General features: G+C 44.1%; 1 protein-coding gene across 3 annotated transcripts in view; it reads left to right on the top strand.

Annotated features, from left to right (window-relative positions):
• The window catches only part of BACC1 (BPTF associated chromatin complex component 1), a 234,464-nt gene that overhangs the window by 25,380 nt on the left and 183,828 nt on the right, over positions 1-25,256 (top strand). For all 3 annotated transcript variants that reach the window (XM_069646576.1, XM_069646575.1, XM_069646574.1), the window contains exon 2: positions 7,727-7,821. In XM_069646576.1, coding sequence (XP_069502677.1) covers positions 7,727-7,821 — 95 coding nt within the window. The remainder of the gene's footprint in view (positions 1-7,726; positions 7,822-25,256) is intronic.

The raw sequence follows: 25,256 nt of genomic DNA, 5'->3' as shown, positions 1-25,256 counted from the left end.
TCATTTCAGGATCTCGCAAGCTCCTCCAGATCACGTCCTCCTACATGGCCCTCTTAGCCACGCCCCCCTCTTTCTGTAAATGATATTGTCATATTAAGCTTGCTAAGAAGGTCCCTTCCGAGCAAGTTTATTGGCGATTGTTCATAATACAGTAAGGGTGTCTTTACCGTTTTACCCCCCACTGTCACATCCAAATCTTCTGTGTAAGGAACTTCAACTACAGCCCCAGAGAACCCCTGCGTCTCTAACTTCCGGTTAGATAACGGAAACCGGCCCTCACGGATATATGATTTTGCGGCTCCCGAATCTACCATAAATATGAACTGCTTGTCTCCTATCTGCGCCCCTACCAATGGTTCCTCCGCTGCATCGTAGGTGGTAGATAGGACAGGACACGTAAGTGTTCTCTGTGGGCTGTCCTATGCTGGTTGTCTCATTGTCCCCCCTTGGTTGAAGACGCTTCCAGAAACTACTGACACACCACTATAGGGGGCTGGGGCTGGTGCTCCATTGGCATTTGTTGCAAAAGGGTTGCCTGGGGTGTAGTGCATATTGTCGTTGTTTTGTTGGTGATTCTGCGTTCTGTTGTGATGCGCTTGCCTTTGCTCTGGGAACCCCTGTTCCCGTTCCCTCTGTTGTCGTCCCATTGGAAGACCGTATGGGCTTCCCGGGTGAGGGCTACCATAGTGTTCCATCTCTTGAAACCCGTTGTTCGGTCTATTCCTGCACTCTCTGGAAAAGTGGCCCCACCTCCCGCAGTTCCAACAGCTTCCCTGTGCACCTCTGGGACCTTGCCATCCATTTCCTCCGTTTCCCCCGTACCCTTGTCCACACCCTCTGCGACCCCTGTACCCACCTCGTCCCCCTCGAGGGGCCCAATCTTGCCACTGCGGACCTCCCCTCCGCTCTGCTCCTGCTCGTTCCACTGTAGTTGCCCTGCTCCAGCCCAATTCGTTGCCATCCTCCCCTGTATTGCTACCAACCCCTCCTCCTCCTCTTCTCCCTCCCTGCTGTGGGGGAGCGCGGCTACTGCTGCAGCGACCTTTACCAGTTTCGTTTGTACTAACTTTGCCTCGTCTGCCAATCTCCTTTTCCCTCTCCTTTATTCGTTTACAATGGTGAACTATTATGCTGTGTATTTCGGGCCACCCTTTTGCTTCAATACCTGCAATTTTGTCAAGTGCCTTTTGTACCTCTTTAGGGAGCCCTCTCTTTATTATAAAGTAAAATAATGAGGTTGACTGATACCAGGGCGTGCCCGTTTCCGCTCTCCACATCTCCTGGACCCGAAAAATGTAATCCATAGCATCTTCCCTATCATTCATCGTACATTGCATGACTGACTGCAAATCTGGGGTGTCTGGGAATGTCTCTCTTAATGCGTCCCACACCCTCTCACGTACTGTGTTAAAAGAGGCCCCATCATGGCGATCGCAGTCCGTTACCCCCGGGAAGCCAGCCTTTACCCATACTCTGTCAGCTTGATCCCCGACTGCTGATACTAGCAGACTTTTCACATCACCTATTGCTAGAGATACCCCTGCTGTGTGTTTCTCAAATGCATATATCCACTTGCTTGCCCCTCCTGATAGCGGTGGTAATAGCTTTAACAGATTGGCCTTATCCATCTGAGCCCAGGGTATGTAATTCGGCCTCCCTCCTCCCCTGTGTATTAGTGGGAGTTGTAATTTCCCCTTTGTTGTCTTATCTGTACTCGCCTTCATTCCGTTCTTTCCTAGTGTCGCCATTTTCCCCAACCTATTCCTTAGTCGTCCGGTCCACTCTTCTTCCATGGTTCTTCCCGAACCGAACATGCGCCATCCAACCCCTCACTTCCTCCTCCCATTGCCATGCTTAGTCTTTCACTTTCCTCTAAGTCCTCTTCTATATCACACAATAGTTCCTCTCTACCTCCTGTGGTCCTTATCTCATCATCAGTACGCTCCTCCCTCTCCTCCAGTTCAATTATTCGAGCTGGTTCTTCTTGTATCCTGAACAATATCTCCCCCTTCTTCCACCCTTCCTCAATCGTTTTATCATGACTCTGTGCTCTTGATGTCAGCTCTGACCTAGCAGCATTAGTTGCAATCTGTTCACATATGCTTTTTATCCTCGAGAGCTCGTCTTTTGCTACAGAGAGCCTAGACTCTAGGTCTTTTGTTAGTTTCTCTATTGGTGTACTTACCTGGTCGCGCTCTCTATGACTCTCATACAGTGGGGGTGCTGTTGGCCCTCGAGCCGTATTGACTGTTGTCGGGGGTACATATGTTGGGTCACTGTATCCTTCTGCGGGCACTGGCTTATTTAGTATTGAGTACAACCTAGTTACCTCTACTTTTGACTCCCCTTCTGGCAACACCTTGTCGTCTTTTGGTATAAGCAATGGATTGTCGGTGGTAGATGGCAGATCAGTACTTAACTCCCTTTTCTTGGGCGGGGGTACTTCTTCAAACAATCTCCATAGATCTAATATTTCTCTCCTATTATGTAACTGCTTCCCCTTGTATTTTAAACAAATGCATGTAGCTAGTAGGACACTCTAGTCAAACAATCCTCCTTCTGGCCATATTTGTGGTAACCCTTCCCCCTTTAGCTCTGTAATCTACTGATCGTGATATTTCTTGATACGTTCAGCATACCCAGGCAGATTCTTACAAATATGGGCTAATGGTGTCTCTGCCCCCATCGTTTGTGGTTGCTCGATACGGATGTATATCGATATATATATATACATATATATATATCTGTATATAGATGTATCACCAGATATATCTAAGTATTTGTGTATCACCGCGTGTGGGGACCTGCGTGTGTTTCCGCCACCTGAGCAATATAAGAATGGCCGCGCACAGCCTCTATTCCGTATAATTTAGGGGGCACATACAAAAGCAAACCACCCTTCGTACACCACCAATATCTTCAGCACATTTATAAAAAAAAAAGTCACTTTACTGCATTGCGCTCTTCCTCGTAAAATTTCTTCTGGTCACACTTACCATGACCACACCATAATTATGCACTTATGATCACTTTTACACATTCATCCTGACAAATATGTTCTGACACATGTGATGCGTACACACCAATAGGCAACACTCTATTCACAGCTCAATTTGTAATCCCTTTCCTTCCTTGTTAGCTGTCCCTTTCTTTCTTAATCTGATATGAATTCGTATTGTAGTTTTGATATAAACTCGTCTTTCTACTTGGGTTATTTTCCTTCTTTTTTTTTTTTTGTGGTACTAACCCTGTTTTTTCCCCATTAACCCACAGAGAAGAATAGAAAGAATAGCAGTCACTAATGTATTCACCGTGTCTTCCTTTACCAGACACCTTCATCTCATTTTCCACTTCTTCATATATTCCCAATACTAGTCAAGATAGCATTATGCAGCGCCGCCTTCTACCCCCTCTCAGAGCTAGGTTCCCGTCTCTTTATCTCTTTTCACCTCTTGATCCTAATGGGAGTTTATATAAGTCCGAATAGGGCATGCAAAGGACTCTGCAAACTCCGAGAGCGCTCTGTCTGACAAGAGCAAAGACAGGCGTATATATTTACAAAATGCGTCATAAGAACCTACACACTATAGGGGGCACAAGTTCGTGGGGATTGGGTGGTGACTACTAACTATAGGTGCAGCTGTGATGTGCTTTGCCGTGGTTGGTGGACGTCACTGGTTACCCACGTGGGCCGGGCCGGGCAGGTCAGCTGGGCTCATCCGGGCGGTGTTGTTGTGCCAGCCGTGACCAGTGTCAGTGATGAACGTCTTTCTTGGCTTTCTGCCCTAAGGCCACGCACACCGCAGTCACTCAATATTGCAATATCATCTTCCCCGGTAAATCTTCCAATAGGTTATTCTACAGGTAATGCAACACAGGAGGAATGCACCTAGAGTGGGGTCTTTTGGTGATACATCAATACATGGTTACCATCGTCCTGTTGACCAGGTATCATAGGTCGTGAGGTTGGGTCTCAGGGCAGGGGGCGAGCTGTCCAAGTTATCGTGTCTCGTTAGAAGTCATTATGAATGTGTTCCTACAGTGTTGCTATAATATTGGGTGTCCTCATTTTACACGGGCCATTAACCTGGGGCGAGCTGGTGGGTCGTGGATCCTAAGAAAGGGCACCTTCTGGCCTGCGTTTATGGCCGGTGTTTACTGCTGGGTTGTAAATAATTCAGGTGGCTGGCCGCGGCCCTGGGAGCTGTGGGGGAACGTGAATGTTTGAAGTGGCTCCAGCCGAATTGGGGGAGGTGAAGCAGAGCAGCACAGGCCTCTGCTTTCTGTCTGGCAGGCTTCAATGGGGAGGAAGGGGGAATGGCCTTGGACATGCCCACAATGGTATTTTCCTCGTGCGTTGCAGATTATGTGGAAGAGGCATAAACATTCATATAATGTACAATACTCATTGAGTCTTTTCAAAGTTCATGTTTTCTACTTTGTTAGTGTCTTTACTTGGCCATTTTAAATGCGTTACCTATACCCATTTTGCAATTGATAACTATATGTTAAGTATTTAACAGCCACAACATTTTGTTACATTTCTATGCATGCACGGTAAGCGAGGTAGTAGTAAGGTTGGTGGAGCACGCAGGAACAACTGGCCAATGGGACTGATGGCAGTGACACACGGTGAGCTTGGACATTCAAATACATTTTGTGCATTTTCGTGCACACTTTACATGAGCTCCCAATATGGTTGCACTTGTCTTCCTATGTACTTTAGCAGCATTAGTTCAGTTATGGCATAGGACCTTGGAGTGCATTCTTCTCGGTGAAACATATAACATGAAAACCCCGGGACACTTTTACCATTAGCTACAGGGATGTGGGTACTTCAACCAGAATGCCATATAAACACACATTCTGCCATTTTCCTGGAGGTTACATGTTTTAATCAAAAAGGTCCTAAAGAGAAGAGTTTCATCACAGGCAGTTTGCCTATTAGTATTTGGGGGTCTCTACTTTTGTCGGGGTCCATTTTACAATTCTTTTCCACCCTGGCCCTGCTGGCCGGGTCATGCTGAGGGCAGTGATACACTGCGGAAGGTGAATGTTACAGTGTTTGCGTCTATCACTAGCTCATGTCCGTCTGTTCGTGGGAACGGGCTCTCAGCGGATCTGCCAGGGAGCTGCGGCCGCGGGGACAAGTGAGATTCTCCAAGGGTGGGGGCCGCGCTGTGGTGCACAGGGCTCATGCCATTTTGATTTCACAAAATGGTTTCCAGGGCCTAGCTTAATACAGCATGTTTGGTCAATGTCTTCAGCCAGTGGTCCACCCGCCACCTGGGCCCTGGTAGCAGGGGGAACCCCGACGAGCCATGGACTTCAGGGGAGGGGGGGGTCTCTTGGACCAACCAGCCAACAACTAGAGCACCTACAGTTAAGTTTAGAATTATCACTTCAGACTATATATCTTTAAGATACTCAAGTAATTATGACATTATAACATCTATTCTAAAATGTGCACAAAGAGCTTGTGGATTACATTCACGCAATGGATTAATCGTGAACATAGCTCATCAGTGAGTGGAACGAGTACACAGAAACTAAGTTAAGTAATACGTGCAGACTAAGGGAACCGCGCGCATGTTGCCAAGCAACAGAGCGATGCGGCGTATACGGCGTCGGGTATCTATGGGAACGTTTAAAATTGTCCCAAAATGGCGCCCGTGCAGATTAGTGAAGCCGACGCGAGAGACGAGTTCCTTTCTCAAGTGGCGCCTGGTACATCGGTGTATTCAGGGATGCATATGGTCTTATGTAAGTGGACGTTTAAGCGGGTTACGAGACCTTAGAAACATTTGAGTTCTAGTTTTGTTAATTCGACTATGTGGAGTAATTTGGCGCTTGCACTCCATTGCATGTGGTACGACAGGTATAGAACTGAAGCATTGAGCATGATATTAAACGGAACGATCTACAACATATTTAAATAAATTCAGCATTACATTTTATTGTCGCAAGAGTGCAGTACTGTACATTTATCTAGACGGTGAATGGTAGCACATTTTAACGTCTTTAACGAGGGAGAAGAAAATATCGCTTAAGCACATTAGCGATCCACAAAATGGAGTTGGAAAACTATAGATTTTATAACACAACTGGATGCTAATTATTTGGCGAGGAGGAACTATAACGCACCTCATTATTATGTTCACAGCATAATGCAGACATAGAAACTAAGCGCTTATTGAAGCACTTGAATTTTAGTAATCAATTTGGCAATCAACTAAGTGTAATAACACACTGCAACTAGAGTAGAGCACCCTGTACATGAGATTCTGAACTAATAAGACAACTTTATATCTCTACTTTGGTAACTGTTTAGATAACAATGGGATCTGACCCTAAACATTTGTTCTGAATAAGAAATCAAAAGACCCCCGGTGTGGGTAAGTTGTGACAACGATTTGTAATTATCCTCAATGCACACATTAATGAGGGAACATCTGTGACTAATGTATTGTCTTTCTTTTTTTCTTTTTCTCTCCTGTTTTGTTTGTATGTCTCCCCTCTCTACCCCTTCCTGGTTAAAATTTCTTTTAAAACATAAATGATGTTTTTTGCTTGGTATCGATACAATTACTTTGTTGTCACTACTCTATATTACCTTTTATGTATTTGCAATTTTTCTTTTGTATCTATCTTGTATATGTATGCAATAATACATTGTTCTGCAAACCGAACTTTATATTAGTTTGATTAGACTAGCCCTAATTTGAAAAAGGCTGATAGGAGCCAAAACACGTGTAATTAGAAGGGCATTTCTTTTGTTACAGATGAGAATAAAAGACAGTTGAATGGATAAAGGCGCAATGTCCTGGACTTTTTTGTATGCTTTGGCATATTCTTTTTCATACACCATTAACAGTATGTGATAATATAGATCGCGGCTACCCCCCTTCGTGACACACCATACTACCTTGCTAGATTATTTATTTTGGGAAGTGAATTAACCAGCTTCTTGAGAAATACATCATTATTTTTTTTACTGTAATCCGAGGATCTGATCTTCATCCTCAAGTAGACACAATTAGCAAAGGATCTTCAACAAGCTTTCGTTAATTGTATGTGCAAAATGTGGGACATATTTACATTTGAGAAATTGGCAGCAGTAGTTAACAACCATATGGTAACGTTCTCTCTTGATTGGAAAGCCTTCATCTTGATGGGGAAGTGAAAACCCTAAACTTTGATTGATTCATGACCTGACTCTTATAAAGAAGTGAATCCCGGGTCCCTTTGAGAAACTTGAGTGGAAGTGGTACTGAATAAGAACCCTTGCCACCAAAAATGTTTTTATTTCAGCCTTATGTAGTCCATCCAATGTCCTGTCAGCTGGAATGCTTATGGTTGAGCAACCTATTGAAAAAATGGGTGGGTGATTGGTATTGCCAAAACTTGTTTGTTTGTATTAACTTCCAAAAATGCCAATAAACAGAAAAAAGTTTAAAAAAGAAACTTGTGTAAAATGTGTGCATGTATAATTGAATTTTGAAAATCTAATAAGTAACAATATTCTCAAATTCAAAGTTTGTAACAGCAGAAGTAAATTGGGAGTTTTAGGTAATCCAAGTTGCCCATTGAAGTCTGGCACTACTAGCTCTGAAATAACTGGTGGTTGGAGGGATTTCTGTTCTGGAGGAGCAGTCCTCCATTTTCATCAACAGCCTTCCCTGCACTGGATAACCTTTGCTGATCTTTGCCTTCCTGTTCCTTGTAGGTGGGTGAGATTTTCTCAGCTGCTGGAGCAGCTTTTACCAAACTTGGAGAACTAACGATGCAGTTGCACCCTGTGGCAGATACTTCTCCAGCAGGGTAAGTGCCGATAGTCTAGCGCCCCATTGCTCTCATCTGAGTATGCTGTAAGTCAAGTTTTCTTCAAGTATAGTTTCTGTTTCAGAGCACGTTCAAGTACAGCCCCACACCTTCCTTTTGATATGAGGAAACCTCGTTTGGATAACACTTTCTTCTCTTCTGTTGGGCCTGGTAACCAAGATTCCGATTAGTCCGTCCTTGATATTGACACTAAGTAAGATAAAAGTATGATCTCAAGCTCAACCTGGTCACTCGTATTGTGAATATTCCTACTACATATGCACACACACAATATTCGGCTTCGGCCTGTGCACTCGTATAACTTTGCGTAAGCATGCTCTAGTTGCATATTTGTGTATGCCAGCTTTAAGTAGTCTATCCCCTTTTGGTTGCCTTTTACATTTTCTGCATGTGCAAGCTGGGGAAAGTGTTTTTAACAGAGAACCCTGAACATCAATTTCCATATGATGTATGATATGTGATGCATCATACCTCATCCTGGAACTTTTATAATCTCTCCTGTCCTTGTGCATTAGTTCTGGACACCCTCTGGCTGTAAATGCGCTCCCTCAGTTTCACACCAGCATTAAATGCTAAGGAGATATGGCTGGCTTATTTACCTTTGAGGTTTCATAGATTTCCTGATTATTTTGGATCCTCGACTCTCAGATCAGAGAAGATATGAGTGTGTTGGGAACAGTCCATAAAGTAGCGGGGCGGTGGTCAATGCAAGAGCCTGAGGTGTGTGGACTGAGATCTGGGGGTGGGGTTGGGTATAGGAGAATCAGATTAAGTGATTAAGGAACCTTCTTCCAGGGGGAGTGCTCAAGAGCCTGATCCATCATATTGGCCCTGCTGTGAGCTAGGCTCTTCCGCCAGCAATCCTGTTGAAATCTTGGGGGCTGAAAGCTTGATTGACACCTGGTTGTGCTCTGCTTGCTGTGGCAGGGCCTGCGTAACGATTTGGAATGCAGCCCATCATTGCCCGATGAACGGTCTGTCCTCAGGCTGGAGCTGAGAGGCTGTGACGAGGGAGCCGGGCTGTAGAGGACATGAGCAGGCCAAATCTTCCATTTTTAAAATCTGTTTTTATCATTTTCATGGTGCATTAGAACAGTTACAGATAACATGACTATGTCGTAGTCCACACTTAACAAACACTAATCGGCCACATATAAGCCTTCGCTACGTCAACACTTAACACTAATCGGCCACATATAAGCCTTCGCTACGTCAACACTTAACACTAATCGGCCACATATAAGCCTTCGCTACGTCAACACTTAACATTAATCGCCAGCATGAGTGATGGACTGACGGTATTGATCTCCCCCTGTGTTGTCATCAGAGTGCCCCTCGAATCGTAGATCTGAGAAATGGTCGCTAGTAGGTGACCCACCTTATCCCCCTTTCCGTGTATCCATATGGTATAACTTTCCCAATCGTATCAGTGTCTCCTGCAAATCATGATGTCTTTGCAACTCCCTGTCTAATTCCTCCCCCATCCGGCACCCGACAATTTTTCTGCTTCTAGGTGTTTGACGTTCAGCTCTGTTTGTTTCAAGGAGTCAGTGAGTGTCTTGCGTACTCCCACTGCCACAGATAAACCTGTCCCCCTCAGTGTCACCTTGAAGGCGTCCCACATCCTCCATGGACCCCTTATTGACCTAAAAAAAAATCGAACAATTTCCTCCCGCACCACCTCTCTAAAGGGCGCCTCCTCCAACGCCTCCACATTTTGTCACCATAGTGGTATAGGTGGGCGTCTTTTGACCATTTGTATTCCGTGACCAATGGTGCATGATCTGATAATATTCGCTCCAGGTACTCCGTATTCAAACACCTACCCACGTGCACCCTCCCAACAAACAAATAATTAATCGAGAGTACATACCATGTACCGGGCAGAAAAAAGAGTAACCCTGTTCCTCTCTATGGGATCCCCACCACAGTTCTACCATGTCTAAGTCTCGTACTACTCCACAAAAGCCAGCCCGAGGACTTTTATTTTATCGGGTCAGATGTCCCTGCCCTATCCCTACTGGGGTCCAGCCAGCAATGAAACCCTCTCCTCCCCAGATGATCACCCCCAACCTGTCTTCCCCCACCTTTTCCCTCACTGACTTGAAATATATCTCAGAATCTGCATTTGGTGCATAGGAGTTCACCAGACAGAAGGGCTGCCCCTCCAATGCCCCCTAGTAGTAGCAACGTCCTGCCTTCTTAGTCCACCCACGTATCCGTGATGTGCATCAGTGTATCCCCCCTTATCCAGATTAAGACCCCCTCGCATAAGAGAAATTGACCTGAATAAACTCTATCCCCCCCACCCCATTTACGACAGAGTTCTGCCAGGACTGAACCCACCAAGTGTGTCTCCTGGAGGAGCTCTATCTGTATTGCATTCCTCTTCAGGAATGCCGCCACTTTAACCCGCTTCCCCAGACCCCGACTGCCCTATCTTAATTGTTATAGCACCCAGTAATTTCCTTATCCATAGATGAAAACGCCTTCCTGCCCACATCGTTTCCGCGCGACCCATGCTGTGTGTACCATATTCAACGTTGAAATAGTTGCACCATAGATAAACCAGAAAACTAGTTTAAACTGTAACCTCCCAACTACATTCTCTCCCCCTCACCCCTTCCTTTCCCATACTCCTTCAGTGACCCCCTCCTCGCCATTACATCTGCCTCGACAAATACGGCCCATCTTCCACCCCTCCACATCCCTTTATAGTGTAACTCACACCTTTAACTCCCCACAAATCAAGCAGCGCCCCACTGATACTTCCTAACAATACCCCAAATCTCAAAACCAACAGTGCCTTGTTGCCCCCTTTGGTTTCCTCCGTCCGGGAAAGTGGCTCCTTAGTTCTGGGTGCTTACCCACTCGTGGCTCCGCCGCCTTCTTAACCATTCTCATTCTTAAAGTCTCTAGTTTAATGTGCCACCCCTCTCTAGATCAAACCGACTCCCAACCAGTCTTTCCCATTCCGTCCGTTGATTCACATTCCCTCATTACGCTCCTGCTCTTGTGTGCCTTCCTTCACTCCCCTAGCTTCCAGCCAGCTCCTGGTTTCTGCCGCTGTCATATAAAAGAAGAATTTCCCATCTTCTAACCATTTCAATTTTGCAGGAAAGAACATCATGTAATGCATATTAGTCTCTCAATTTCCTCTTGACGGCATCAAAGGATCTCCTTTGTTTCTGGACTTCCTGCGTTACGTTTGGGAATATGAGGATCTTCGCGCTGTCTCTCAAAATTTCCCCAGCGCCTAGCTTTCTGTGGAATGGCGTCTCTGTACCTGAAATTCGACAACTTTGCCACAATCAAACGCAGAAGGGCTCCTGGCAGCAGCGCTCTCCCTGGCATTCTATTAACCATTTCCACTGTAGAGTTTGGAGAGTCCTCTTAGCTTAGAGTCTTCCAGTAGTAGCTTCTCCAAAAACAGCTCCATACATTGGCCTGCTTCTCCTTCCGGCACCCCGATCAGGCGGCTGTTGCACCTCCTGGAGTGGCTTTCCGCAACTTCAGCCCTCTCTTCGAGTGTTCTGGTCGCCCCACCATGCTTTTTACGTGATTCTTCAATAGGGTCAGAGCATCCTCCACATCACTCACTCTTTGCTCCACTTGCGCCACCCTTTCTGCAGATACCACTGAATTAATTGTTGGAAATACAAGTATTGGCAAAGCCAAAAGAATACCAAGAAGGGTATGTTAGGAGAACCCAAGTGTGGTCCAAAGTTGAGAGTTCAAGGAAGTTCAGGTTAAGAGGAAACCTGTATTGCCAAGAGAAAGAAGAGTACAAAAAGTGTAGTAACACGTATGGTGGCCTACTAAGCCACAATGAAGTGTTAGAGTGTGATACTGATAAAAGAAACAAGCTTCACTATTAAACGAAAGCAGTGAACAATTGTTTATGAAAAGCAGACAAGAAATGGTATTGGTTGCGTGAACTGTAATCGATGCACCATGTGGTCCGACAACTGCGCCGAGACCGAGTGACCCCTGTATGGTAAAGCTAATGAAAGTATCCAGAAAGAAGCATATGTTTTGCAGCAGTTGCTTATGTGATTTTGAAGTCAAGAAACAGACTTATTTATGTGAACAGTGACAAGTACTGATGATAAAAGAGCTAGGAAGTTCCCCAAGGAATTGTGTTGTTTTGAAAAGCCAGAAGATTTGAACTCTTGGGGAAGGGAACCCTGATACCTTGTGAACTATTCTGAACTTGCGGAAAGGGAAGCCGACTACAAGCCAAGAGCTGGAAGAAGCTCTGAACATTTGTTTGAACACCATTTATTTTGATGCTGACATCCCTACACATTGTATACAGTTAGTTGTGAGAGCAAGTATAGGCTTTGGACACAGACTGTTGATTTGGATTATCTGACACAGCCTATCCTTAGTTTTCTTTAGGTAGGGACATCACACCTTAGTATAGGGCAAGTTGGGCCTTACTCCATTCTGATTTTTAAGTTAATAAAATCTCTGAGATCCTATTTTGAATCTGTTGTCTGTGTTTACTTCATGATGATTCACACTGTGCAAGCTTGGCAGCATTGCACCAAATATATGGTGCCGTGTACCATTAAAAAAAAAAAATAATAAAAAAAAATAAATAAACAGCACTGGTGATATTTTGTCACCAGTCACCTTGGGGCGAGTGCATTTCTCTTAGGCCGAGCATGTAAACTAGGAATCTCTCCCCTGCAGGTCTAGTGTGATTTTTAATAATTTGCAAGGCCTGGTGTGCTTCATATCGACCAATATTGCTCAACAGTGTTCATGGTCTATTTTCCCAGTGAGTACATATCACAAGTAGAAGCCTGGGATGCAGCTTTTACAGGCAATTAATTGGAGCTTGCTTTCCGGTAGGCTGGAGAGCATGCAACCGTGTTGTGAACAAAGGGGAAGCATTGGTAGTAGGCTTAGAAACCTGGATTCATACTTTGAATATCATGTGACATGTACAGTGCATATTGCGCCAAACAAACGTAGCACTACTAAACAGTACAGCGACTGGTATTTTCGGCTCTGAGACCTTTTGAAGAAATCATTAAAAAAATATGCAAAGATCTTTAAACACACTTTGTATGCATGTCTGTCTGAAACCGTATTTAAAGATAATACTGTCTGGATTACTACCGCAAAGCCTTGCACCTTTGCATTAAGCACATCGGTACATAATGTAATTACAGATGTATTGCACAGTAGAGCAATCACCATGCTTAAACTGTATCTTGAAGCAGTTACTTTTTTACGTGAAACAAATGCTGTTAAAATCTATCTGCCCATTTCAAAAGCTTTTCAGTACTGGAGATCACATTCCAGTCATCAGAAATAATGCACACATGATAGAATGATAGAAGGGTGTTTTTGATTTCACAAAATGAAAGTGGACAGCTGGTAATGCTTGCCAACAATTTAACTGTACAAAGGAATGATCTAATGCAATTTGCCAACAGCCAGCTGAATCTAGCACGAGAGGGTTTGTGAAAGACCTCTCTAGCGCATCACCTTCACAGAACATACTGATGTGTTCATTGATGTTTCATAGTGCTAAAAGACATTATGGGACTGATGAGTCCACTTCGTTCTGGTGATCTCTTCCTTCTCACCTCTCCTCTCCTGCCCTGTGCCCCATCCCGCCCCCCCTGCCCTGTGCCCCCATCCCGCCTCAGATCTTTTCAACTTCTCGCCCCTTTCCACTGGAACCGTCTTCCCCTCCCCATACGCTCCATCTCCTCCTACTCCTCCTTCCGCACTTCTCTCAAGTCTTACCTCCTCCAATCTCCCATCATAATACCTGAGCTATCTCCTTCACGTTGGTCCTACATCGCTTCCTACATTTTTAGTACCCCCCACCCTCCCCTCTCGGTCCCATTCCAGTCATGTAATACCTTACTGTTCATGTAAATTGTTATAAGTACTGTTTTCTTATACTTGTTTCATTTTTGCTAATGCTTGTTATGTATTATTTTGTCCTCATGTAAAGCGCTTTGGATTTAAGTGCTATATAAATCCTTATAAAATACAAAATAAAATACAAATACAAAATGAGTAAATGTTTTTAACTAAGCATACATTTTCTTTTTCAAGGTAAACAATTTGAGCTTGCTCACTGTTTACGTTAGCAAAGGTGTTTGAATATAAACAATTAAAAAAAAAATTCATTTGCAGTTTACGTTAATTTGTCGAAAGCATTGTAAATTGATGCCCACTCTAAGAAAGGGTACTGAAGCATAGACAAGTAGACATTTAGATAGCGAGAGACATTCCATACCAAAAGTCATTCGGAAAGGGGCTGACAGAGGGGCAGGGGGATGGAGTTGCACAATGACCATGCAGGGTGTTAGTTCATTGAGATATCACTTTTGGAACACTCTCCCAGGTTATGAAATTTACAGGAGCTGGGAACAATTTAGCTCTAGGTTATAGCCAAGGGAAGCCTGGTTAGCTTTAAACTAAGAGCCACAATGAGCTTCTTGAGACTCGACATGTGGTGCAATGCAAACATAGCTGTGTAATATTAACTGTGTAGGTTTGGAAATGTCTAAAAGACACAACCAAGAGACATTTAAAGCCTGTTGTGTAATATATAATGGACAAAAAGTTAGGGTGTGCATCTTACACACGTTAGATTTGCTGTACTAGCTCCTGGTTCCCCAGACATAGCTCCTGCCTAACTGGTGATGCCTGATACCCATGCTTTTTGCTCCATGTCAAGAAAGCCTAATTTCATCTCCTGCTGTCAAATCACTTACAATGATGAATTAGATTAGAGAAAGTATACATACCTTTAATGGTGTGGTTTCTGATCTTAAAAGTAATTTGATAGATTCTGGAATATAGACTCGCCCACTCACTGACTAATGGAGAGGAGAGAAAGGAGAATGGATAACAGAAAGCAGAATGCAATAGATTGCCTTCCTTTTTGGACCCATTTCATGGATTACCCAGCAGAGCACTGTAATAGAAGCCAACCTGTAGTTAAAGACCCAGGGCCTCTTCAGTGGAAGAGACAACAGACTGGTCCCAATATAGAACGAGGAAAAACATTCTGTGGAGGGAAGCTGACTCCATCTTTTTGACTGTTGTCCACCTGTTCCTAGAGGGGGTGAATTGAACCGGTTCTTAATAAGCTGCCCTCTTGTTTGTGAGACAGTTAAAAGAAACTCAGAAGTAAGTATTATATAAAGGTGAAATACTCCTGAGGGGGGCAATACTGAAAAGGGAAACGGCTTAAACCCTGACTCCTAACATTTGTAAGTACTAAGGGGCAGAGATATATAAATTGACTGTGCATCCTGGGAAATAAGTAAATATTTCAGAAGTGTATGTGCTTCTGGAATTATAGATTTGATTAAATAGATCCTAAGTTGCCTAATGGAAGATCCCTTGTCTCTTTTTCTGTGCTATGTACAAGCACAGAAGAGCAAAGGATAACTTGATGTGTGCATTCCTAGAAAAATAAATTCAATGAAGTCATTTCCTGGTTAAATCACCAAACGGATACTTGTCCTGATCCATTCAAGAAAATGGTGGAAAGTGTTGTAGTTGAATAGAATGTGGAATGTAGGCAAGGGAGCCTGGAGAATGGAATGTGGAAGGTGGGATGGGGACAGCTGAAAGGCAGTTAATATGAGACATTAAAAGAAGTAAGACCTAATCAATGTCTCGGCGTCATCATTAATGTTATGGAAGATATTCATGAAATCAGGATCACAACAGAAAATGTTAGTAACTGCCACTTACTGTACCGCCTTTTGGTTGCCCTTAACGAAGACAAATATACACTGTCACACAGTATTGCAATGTGAACTCAACTGAGGGAAAATTAGCCAACATATTTGTTTTCATTTTGTAAGTGATTCACATGTGGGAATGTTAAGTAGCTTGTCTTGAGTGTGGGGGGGGTGTGAATTTGTATTCACAATGAATAAGAAGTAGAGATATTTAGATAGGCAGGGATGTTCAGATATAATATTGATTTTATCCCTCATTCACTGTTCCAACTCCTGTGGGATGAGCGCTCAAGATAATTCAAATGTGCATATGGTAATGCTTGTGTTTTGAAAGTTCACTTTCTTAATTATACCATTTTGACCATTGATGTTGAAATTCATAGATGCATAATTTGTGTATACTTAAATTCATTACATTTATTTCCATTTTTATTAATAAATAGACCACCTTTCCAACCCTGTCTTTTTCTTATCCTGACAGTAGAGGGAGGCTGTTTGGGAATCAGTATTATTAAATTGCGCGTCCCAGGTTCATAAAAACATTATACAATAAATAAAAATGATGCACTCTTGGTCTGGGGTAGGTGGAAAATTCCACTGAATTGAATGCTGCCCGATTATAACATCCTACATGACATGTCCCAATGTGACGCTCGCTGACTAACTGACTGGTATCACTCGTATCCCTTAAACTCTACTCCTTCCTCCCATAAATATTAGGCATGCGAGTTACACACTACCTGCCCTCTGGGGTTCTCTGCTCTTTCTGCTCTACCTCTCATGTATTGTGTCGCCAAATGGGGTGCGTTTTATTCACTCATATCAAGCGATGGACACTGACTGAGGTATTGCCTGCCTTCCTGATATTCTGCTGCTTCCTCACACAAAAATCATTTGTGTGAGTCTCACACATGCCGCCCTCGGGTATTCCCTGCTCCCCCTACTCCTCTTCTCTGAAGCACAAGCTAGACACATGGTTTATTTTCTTGTGGTGTATCACTAAAAGTCACTTAGACAAGAAATTCCTTGTTTCTCCTTCCGCTTGCAGTAGTCAATGCCATCTTCTCAGGACTTGCAGTGGTGTCACAAAAAGCGTGTGCCTCCAATGGTCACCCAAGCTACTCTCCCTCATGGGGATTCCCTATCGCGAAATGTATACCAAATGGCACTTGTGGTGTTCACCAACTTCTATTCAATGAATGTGTCACACTTTACTGCGTAAACATTATTTCTGATGCTTGTTAATCTGCTTAGAATCACATGCTGTGCATATGGTCTGACATCCAGTGGTAACCGTGAAGTATTGCATCTTGTCTTTCGAGGATCGAAAGGGGATGTCGGCATATGCGTATCTGTAACACTATCCGTGACGTGTAGTGTACATAAAATCCCACACACGCTGTGGTCCCTCAGATTGTTTTTTTCGACCCAGATTACTGATCGCCCTAATGCGGAGCTCTTACATAGAGATAGCGTTATTGTCATATTTATCAACTTTGTCTTTATTCTCGTTAAATCACTTGAATCCTTTACGCTGAAGACTGCTGAGAACTTTCGACGCCTGTTGATCCGGCCAGTGCTGCCGTCCACGTGGCCGGGCATACTTTACAAGTATGCCTTTCCTCTTTCACCCTCCTTGCTCCCTGGGTTCTGTCATCGCTATACCTGTCTTTCGCTATGAAAAAGACGCCATTTAGATTTTGCCCCTTGTGTAGGGCCAAATAGCTGCGGAAAGACGAGCACTCTCGGTGCAACAATTGTCTTCCCCTGGACCACAACGAGACAGTCTGCGCCCTAAGACGCTTAAGGAGCGCCGCTTGAAACAGTGGGCGGCCTATGGTATGTCGCAGGCCGAATGTTCCTCCCCCGCCGTCGCAACTGCTGAAAGTAATGGGGGGGGGCTAGCGATGACCAGGCCTCCGTGTAGGAAGCCATTGACCTAACTGCGGGCAGCTCTCGGTCCGTATCGCCTGTCCCCGACCCCACCAGGCCGGACGCGAGTCACGCTATGGGGAAAACACCTGGCGGCAGGGGCGTACACGATCATAACACCAAACACACAACCCAAGGTTCTGCTTTGGCGGTACCGTCGAAGCGTGCCAAAGCGCCAACGGACCCGTCAAAAACTTCAACGGGATCCGCTGATCTTTACGATCGGCAGCCTTCCCCGCAGCCGCAGCTTGCGACAGGGCATTTTAAAACAAAGCTGCTAGCACTAAAACACACGCGGCCGTCGAAACGCTCCGGGTGGATGCGCAGACGTTGCTTAAGGCCCGGTGGTGTCGAAATCCACCGCTCAGCCTCAGGATCATCCGGCATATCACCCCGTTTACCCGAGCATTAACAATTAGCATCGCAAGAATTGCCTGGGCAGTCAGAACTTGTACAATCCTTGCTGAGAGGAGATTACGTTGGACTTGTGTTGAACTTGAATAGGAGAACCTGGCAATTGGAAATATCATTTGCTGAACATTTACTTTGGAACACAGACTTTGGCTGCGAGTATCCCCTACTAATTTGTTAGTTGTGAAGACAGCATAGGTTTTTGACACAGAGAGAAGTGAACTTCCTGGCACAAACTATCCTTAGTTTAAGCTAGACAGGGAATTCCCACCATAACTTTAGGTTAGTTAGGCATTATAAAGTTGTTAAAACTACAGTTTCGTTGTCTGTGTCATCTCTCTTGGTACCATGGCTGTCACAAATATGGTGTCAGGGTGGGATGAAGCTCAACCGATGCAGGCTGAGGAACTCTAATATATGAAAAGCTTAGTGCCAGAGCTTCAGATCCCACAGTAGCTACAAAGGGCTTATATTGAGTGGCCGGGCTCTAGTAGTCACAGTCACCCAAGATAAAAGCAGAGTACACTTGGGCCCATCAGAAAATCCCAGCCACAAGAACGGAGGACACAGCCATAGGGCAAAGTTACTGTTGTTTATTAGCTAGCAAACAAACAAAACAGGAATTACACCAGAAAAACAAAGTTCATCCAGAGCTCTTAGCTTCTAAACATGTGTCACCCGGTTCAATTCAAGTGTGACGTCACAAATACTGGTTCCCTCCTGGAAACTTATCGTACATTTCTTTTTGTCAGTTTGAGCAAGATATATATAAATAATATGTAGGTTAGTTCGAAGGTTGGCTAGCCATGTTTATGTGAGAGTGCAGTCAGTTAACGAGATATGGGCAACACTTGTATCTTCTTTTCTCTGGTTCTGTGTCTTCTCTGTCCGGATCACGTGTGTTGAGACCACAAAATGAAGCTCTCTAGTCTGTAATTATGAGGGTTTTAGCCTGAATTTCTGCATGTGGCACACTATCTCGGTAGCTGGAATTTTCCTGCTGCCCCTTCGTCCTTGGCTGGGTGTCCTGTTTCTGCACGCCTCGAGCTGCAGCGATCATGTTACCTTGTCTGTGTAGTCAGAATCTATCTCTCCTTTTGTGTACATTTCAGAGGCCTAGAACTCCTATAGTATTTCTTATGACTTTTCCATGTTAATAGCAGTTTAAGCAAATGCAAGCTACATATACAATTTCTTCTGCATCTTGCGATTTCAGCTTTGGCAAATAATATGAGCATAGAAATATGTATATGTGCTCGTACTCTGCCTAAGTGGGTCATAAGCATTTGCTTTGTGCCTATATGCAATAAACTAGTTCAGGTTTGCTTAGCTTCATGAATGGATAAATATGTACTTCATGTATAAACGTGATGTCAATGATGTCTTTGGTTTCTGGTTCTCCAGTCAGGTGACCTGATCGATTGATGTCAACTCCATGTCATCCAATTCATCAATTGGATACGGTCTGAACAGTTGTCTAAGAGAGTATGGTTTTTCACACCTGCGATACATCGATGATGGCAGTGATGGGCCTAAGAGCGAAGCACTCTATTGTTTCTCTGTCTTCATGTCGAGAGTGGTGCCAGGGGCATGACGGTCAGATTTGATCCCTCATCTCCAGGCTCTATCAGGTTTGATATCTGTAGCAGTAGGGACAAGATGATTCCTCCAGGGGAAAGAAGGTTGATACCCACAGACTTGATATTGATTCCACCCCCGGAAACTTACATCATATTAGTCCGTAAGTCCGGACTAGCCTGGCTAGAGTGATAGACCCAGATTTCAGAGGAGATGTTAAAGTTCTATTACAGAACCATGGAAAAAAACAGTTTCAAGTCCATCAAGGGGATAATATCGCAAAAATTGTGCTTGAGTAAACCATGTTTATTTATTGGTTATTTATATGGCGCATATACAACTAGACAGTGTCTCAATCCGCCATATTCCCTAGGTTGATGGAAGAATCAGCGAAAGAAAGTAAACATAGGGAACTCAAGGCTTTGGGGAGGCTGATACCATCTGGGGATCTTCCCACCTCCGAACGTAGGAAGTCTATCGAGGAAGAACCCAAGACCCTTCCCGATTTAGCCTTTGACCAAAGAAAAGACCCCTTATTGGCAGAAGCTTTTGCGCAAGTCATGTCCGAAACAGAGGGTCGTGAGAAGGCAGGACCTTTTTTTCTTTCGGAAACCTGGGCTTCTCTATAGGAGAGATACTACTTCGGAGGGACTGACAAGAACCCAGTTGATAGTCCATATAAGGTCTAAGTGAGTTTTTTTGGAAAGTGCCCATTCACATCTAACCGGAGTACATTTGGGACAGTCTGAGACTCATCCACATATAGCAAATAAGTTTTACTGGCTTGGAATCCGCGCTGACATTTAGAACTTTGTCCAAGCATGTGAGGTTTGCCAGAAAACAAGTGCACATATACCACCACCAGTCCCTTTAAATCCAATAATTGAGGTCTCATTTTCCCGTGTTGGTATGGATATTGTAGGACCCTTGGAACATTTTTAAAGTAGGGAAAAAATATATTCTCATTATTGTAAACTATGCCACACATTGGCCTGAGGAACACCACCCAACAGATTCTGAAACATCACGGGATCCCTTTTTTTCTCTCGAATAGGTTTCCTGAGGGAGATATTGACTGATCCGGGCTCTACCTTTATGAGTACGCTTATTTGAGGAGTCAAAGCGCCACGCTTAGAACATCAGTGTATCATCCCCAAACAAATGGTTTGGTAGAAAAATTGAATAAAACCCTCAATACCATACTTTGGGGGTTAATTGAACAAGATGGTAAAAATTGGGATCAAATGATACCCTGGGGCCTGTTTGCAGTTCGAAAAACCCCTTCGAACCTCAATAGGTTTTTCCCATTTGAACTTTCTAGGGACTAGAAACGTGAGATGTCCTTGATATGCTGAGCGATACCTGGGAGTAAAGAGCAGAGGCCCCTATTCCACTCTCTCAAAAGGCCAATAGATTGAGAGAACATATGTCAGCTGTAAGATCTGTGGTACAAACTCATATGATTAAGGCCCAGTAACAACAAAAGATCTATTACAATAAAAAGGTTTCTTCAAGTTCCTTTTCAATAGGTCAAAAGGTATTGGGCCTATTACTGTAAGGAACTCATGGTGGCAACAGTAAAGACTTCAAGGGTGTTTATTAAACTGTATAATGGGTGAGAAAAACTCCCTTAATATAAGATGGGAGCAAGCTACGACCATCAAATAATAATAAGGCAGGCCTACTGGCGTTTGGCCAATAAAAAGGGCCTATGCTAAAAAACATATTGCCAATCCTTACAACTAAGTTATAAAATAGTGTGGGATAATTTTCTCAAGAAAAGAAAGAAGTATTCACCAAATGATCAGTCAGGAATGTATGGCTGGGTCTCCCTTCCCCACGTTTTTAGCACAATGCAAGGCAGGAGCTTTGAGCACAGCACACTCCTGGGCCTCGCCAGCACAAGGTAACAGTTCCTTTCAATGATACCAGAACCTTCCGGGCCCAAGTCTCTTACCTTAGAAGGCCGACTATACCAAAACAATAAACAAATAAAAGTTCCTTTGGTAAAGTTTTCACCTTGGGCGACTGCTCCTCACCACTTGGATCCCCCTCAGCTGGGCTCTGATCCTACTTGCAACATCAGCCTCCCTCAATCAGGTTCACTATGGCCTTTCACTCATAAAGGTATTGCTTAACAATCTCAGTGTCCTTTGTACCAACTATCCATTGTGGACATCCTTCAGCCGGGTTCACACTTGTCACTTCTCAATTTCAGAGGCATCGTTCTGTCGAGTTCACATTTGCCAAGCACAGCACAAAACCTCTTAGGTTCTTCTTTTTATTTAAGCTTGGGTCTCAGCCCCTAGCCAGGCTTTCATTTAAACCCCTAGCCAGGCTTCACACAGTTCTATCACTATTTGGTTCTCGGGTGTGTCCCTGGTTACCCTGATTTGTAGGCATCCCTCTGTCATGTTCACATTTGCCAATTTCACAAGTCATTCAGTTTTCACTCATGTGGCAAAGACCTTCGAGTGTACGAGGGGTTTTGCTCAACCCTCGTAGGACCACTTTGACACTTTACACTAGCCTCTCCTAACGCCTCTTGGTCTTCGTAGTTTCATCAAAAACATAACGCCAAAAAGGCTTCAGTCTGAGTTCTTCGAATGAGTGCCTCCACAACGCCTGACCACCCTGCTTCTGAAACTTTTTTTAGGGTTTCTTTAAAGTTCAATTACGCAAGTGCTTTTTTCAAACAAGGTTGCCGTCTGCAACCCTGGGCCCAGCACAGTTCGGGTTCACTATCTGTCTTCTCCGACTCACCGGCTGTGCTAAACTGTTGGAGTCTCTTGTCTCGGGAGTCAAGGATGGTACTGCAATGGCATTCGCTTCTTCCCGCTTTGATTATCTGTGTGGGAGGACCCAGTGTGCCTTTGACAACTGTCACATCACACGCCAGCTGGACGTCCCGGTCTTATGATTTCCCTTTCAGAGGCTTCGCAGGTCTGAGGCGAAAAGGGCAAAGGTAATTCCCTCCGTCGTCACTCCAGATCTCGCCGCCTTTCTCCTCCGTTTGAACTGCCAGTCCAGAATAGCTGCTTCATTGTGCGTTCGGCCTTGCTCCAAGTGTGCTTTCGTGCTCTGCCTTTTATCCCTGTAGATAAGGGAAAGGGCTTTCAGGTGTGCATAGTTATTGTCAATTGCCTGACTCTGTCTGACCCTTGTGTTGGGATATGTCAGGTAAACGGCGTGGGTGTTGGTCCGCTGTCTGTCATGGTGTTGGAAAGTATTTATGTTGGAAAAGGGGGGAGGGGTTAGAATATCTGAATATCCTACGGGGTAGGAGAGGGAAAAGGTGTTATAGTGAAGGAGCTACCGCATCACACCCATCATTGTCCAACTTCCACTCCCCAAAGACCCCTCGTTCAGATGACCCTACTGCACTGGACCCCTCCCAGGAACTGGATCCAATAGCGATGGCCGTGTCTTGGCCACCTGGATGACAGATCCCCGAGGACTAGTGGGTGAGACACCTTCAGGTTCCTCACATTACCCAATTCAGAAAATAAATTGGTATCCCGATGGCATGGGTCCAATGAAGTATTAGAACAAATGTGTCCATGTAATTATAAAATTAGACTGTCGCCTTCAGACCCAGGTTTACCACATAAATCTGTTGAAGAAATGGAAGGAAAACCCTTCAGAGTCCCCAATTATAATATCATCATGTCTATTGCCAGAAGATGCAGAAGGTAAGGTTTTAATTTCATCTGATCTTAACAACAATCAGAAACAGGGCTTATATGAACTGATAAAACAATTTACAAATGTGTTTGTGAAGAGCCTGGAAGACTAAAGGGTATATTTTATCATATCCGTACTCTGGCAGGTAAAGGGGTACATTTAAAACAATATAGATTACCTGAGGCTAGAAAAGAGACCATCACTAAGGAAATGAAGCCATGTTAGAAGCCAACATCATTGAGCCTTCCAATAGCCCTTGGTCCTTCAACCCTTGGTCCTCCCCCATCGTCTTTGTGGCAAAACCCCATGGGAGTTGGAGATTTCATATAGATTTTCGTAAAGTCAATGCCATCTCTGCTTATGGTGCTTACCCTATGCCTTGTATTGATGATCTGGTAGATCGGCTGCGTAATGCTGTCCATCTTTTAACATTAGATCTTACAGAGGAATATTGGCAAGTGCCATTGTAAGTGCCTGGCAAAGGGAAAACTGCGTTTTCCACTCCTTTGGGGTTATTTCAATTTAAAGTTCTGCCTTTTGGATTATATGGTGCTCCTGCAACATTCCAGAGACTCATGGATACAATCTTACAACCATACTCAGAATTTTGTAAAGCCTATTTCGATGATATCGTTATTCAGAGCAAGACATGGTAGATCATTTACACCACCTCTTTACCATCATGCCACCTCTATACAATCATGAGGGTGTTAAGAGATGCAGGGCTAACTGCCAATCACAAAAAGTGCAGATTGGCCCAATCTGCAGTAAAGTGTTAAGGGATTTTTGTAGGCAATGGTAAGGTCCAACCCCAGCAAGAATACGTAAGAGCTGTCCTTGATACACCTCCCCCAAAATATGAGAAAGATCTAAGAGCCTTTTTTGAGTTGATCAGATACTACCGCAGTTTTATTCGTAACTACTCTAGTAAACATCTAGGCTGACCGATAAACTGAAAAATGTGCCCCAAAAGATCAGATGGGAGGAAGGGGATGACATTTGTTATAGCACCTTGAAACGAGCCCTATGCAAAGGCCCCATTTTACGAGCAGTTGATTGATCTAAGGAGTTCATCCTTCCGTCTGATGCTTCTTTTATGTGATTAGGAGCTGTACTGTCACAGAATCGTGGTGTTTTGGAAGACCCAAAGAACTCGTAGAACTCGTAGGTCCCGCAGAAGAGGACCAAAGTTACGCCTATGAGCCATCACAGCAGCAAGAGCCGTGGGGAGATGCAGAACCCTGAAGCTGCGGTCTGCATTTGAGCATCAACGCCGGCTAGAGAAGGAGACACTGTGCGGCGAGGAAGAAGTGGTGCGGTGAATGAACTAAACGTGTACCGGTGGGTGCAGTCCTCTAGACTCACTATTTTTTAAAGTTGGGAGTAAAATGATATTTATGGGAGTAAAAATGTAAGTTCAATTCCCAATAGGAGTATTTTATAAGTGAGTAAAAATATGTTTTAACTGGAAAACAAAAATTATTTCTTTGCACCCAGTTATTCATACACGTTAAATGATATATGTTGACTTCTTCTGATCAGGCAGTTATAACAGTAGTTTCTTCCTGTGGAACTACGTGCACTACTGGTCGAAACATATATACATATAGCTGTGTGAGGTATTTGTTTTTTGTTGGGGAGTATTTTTACTCCCTATTTTTAGGGAGTAAAAGTAGCCGATACACCCCTTATCTGTAGGGCTGCTGGTGGGTGTCCCTGCTTCCAGAGAGATGAGATGCCGCAGGAACCACCGAAGCAACCAATGCCAGTTTGAAGAGTGTCGGAGGGAAGCCTCAATGACAGAAAGCTGCTGACAAGCGCCTAGTGACCAACACTTGCCAGTTCCTAATTTCAATCCCTGTAACAGTACATTTTGCCCAGATCTACTATGAGTACCTGGGGACAGTAGCTGTTTGAGACCAGTCAGAGAGTACTTGGTAGAATGCTGAAGTGAGTCAGGGGTACTATATCCTCTTTATCAACGATACCAGAAAGACAGGGTGGGGTTCAGGATAGCATTGCAGTGAACATGCTACCTGCACAATCGTAAGACCCTTCGTTAATGCCCTGGTAGGCGGG

Source organism: Ambystoma mexicanum, chromosome 1p (assembly GCF_040938575.1).
Source record: "Ambystoma mexicanum isolate Mex_15411 chromosome 1p, UKY_AmexF1_1, whole genome shotgun sequence".
In the NCBI taxonomy this organism is placed as follows: Eukaryota; Metazoa; Chordata; class Amphibia; order Caudata; family Ambystomatidae; genus Ambystoma; species Ambystoma mexicanum.
This window is presented reverse-complemented; position numbering and strand designations above follow the sequence as displayed.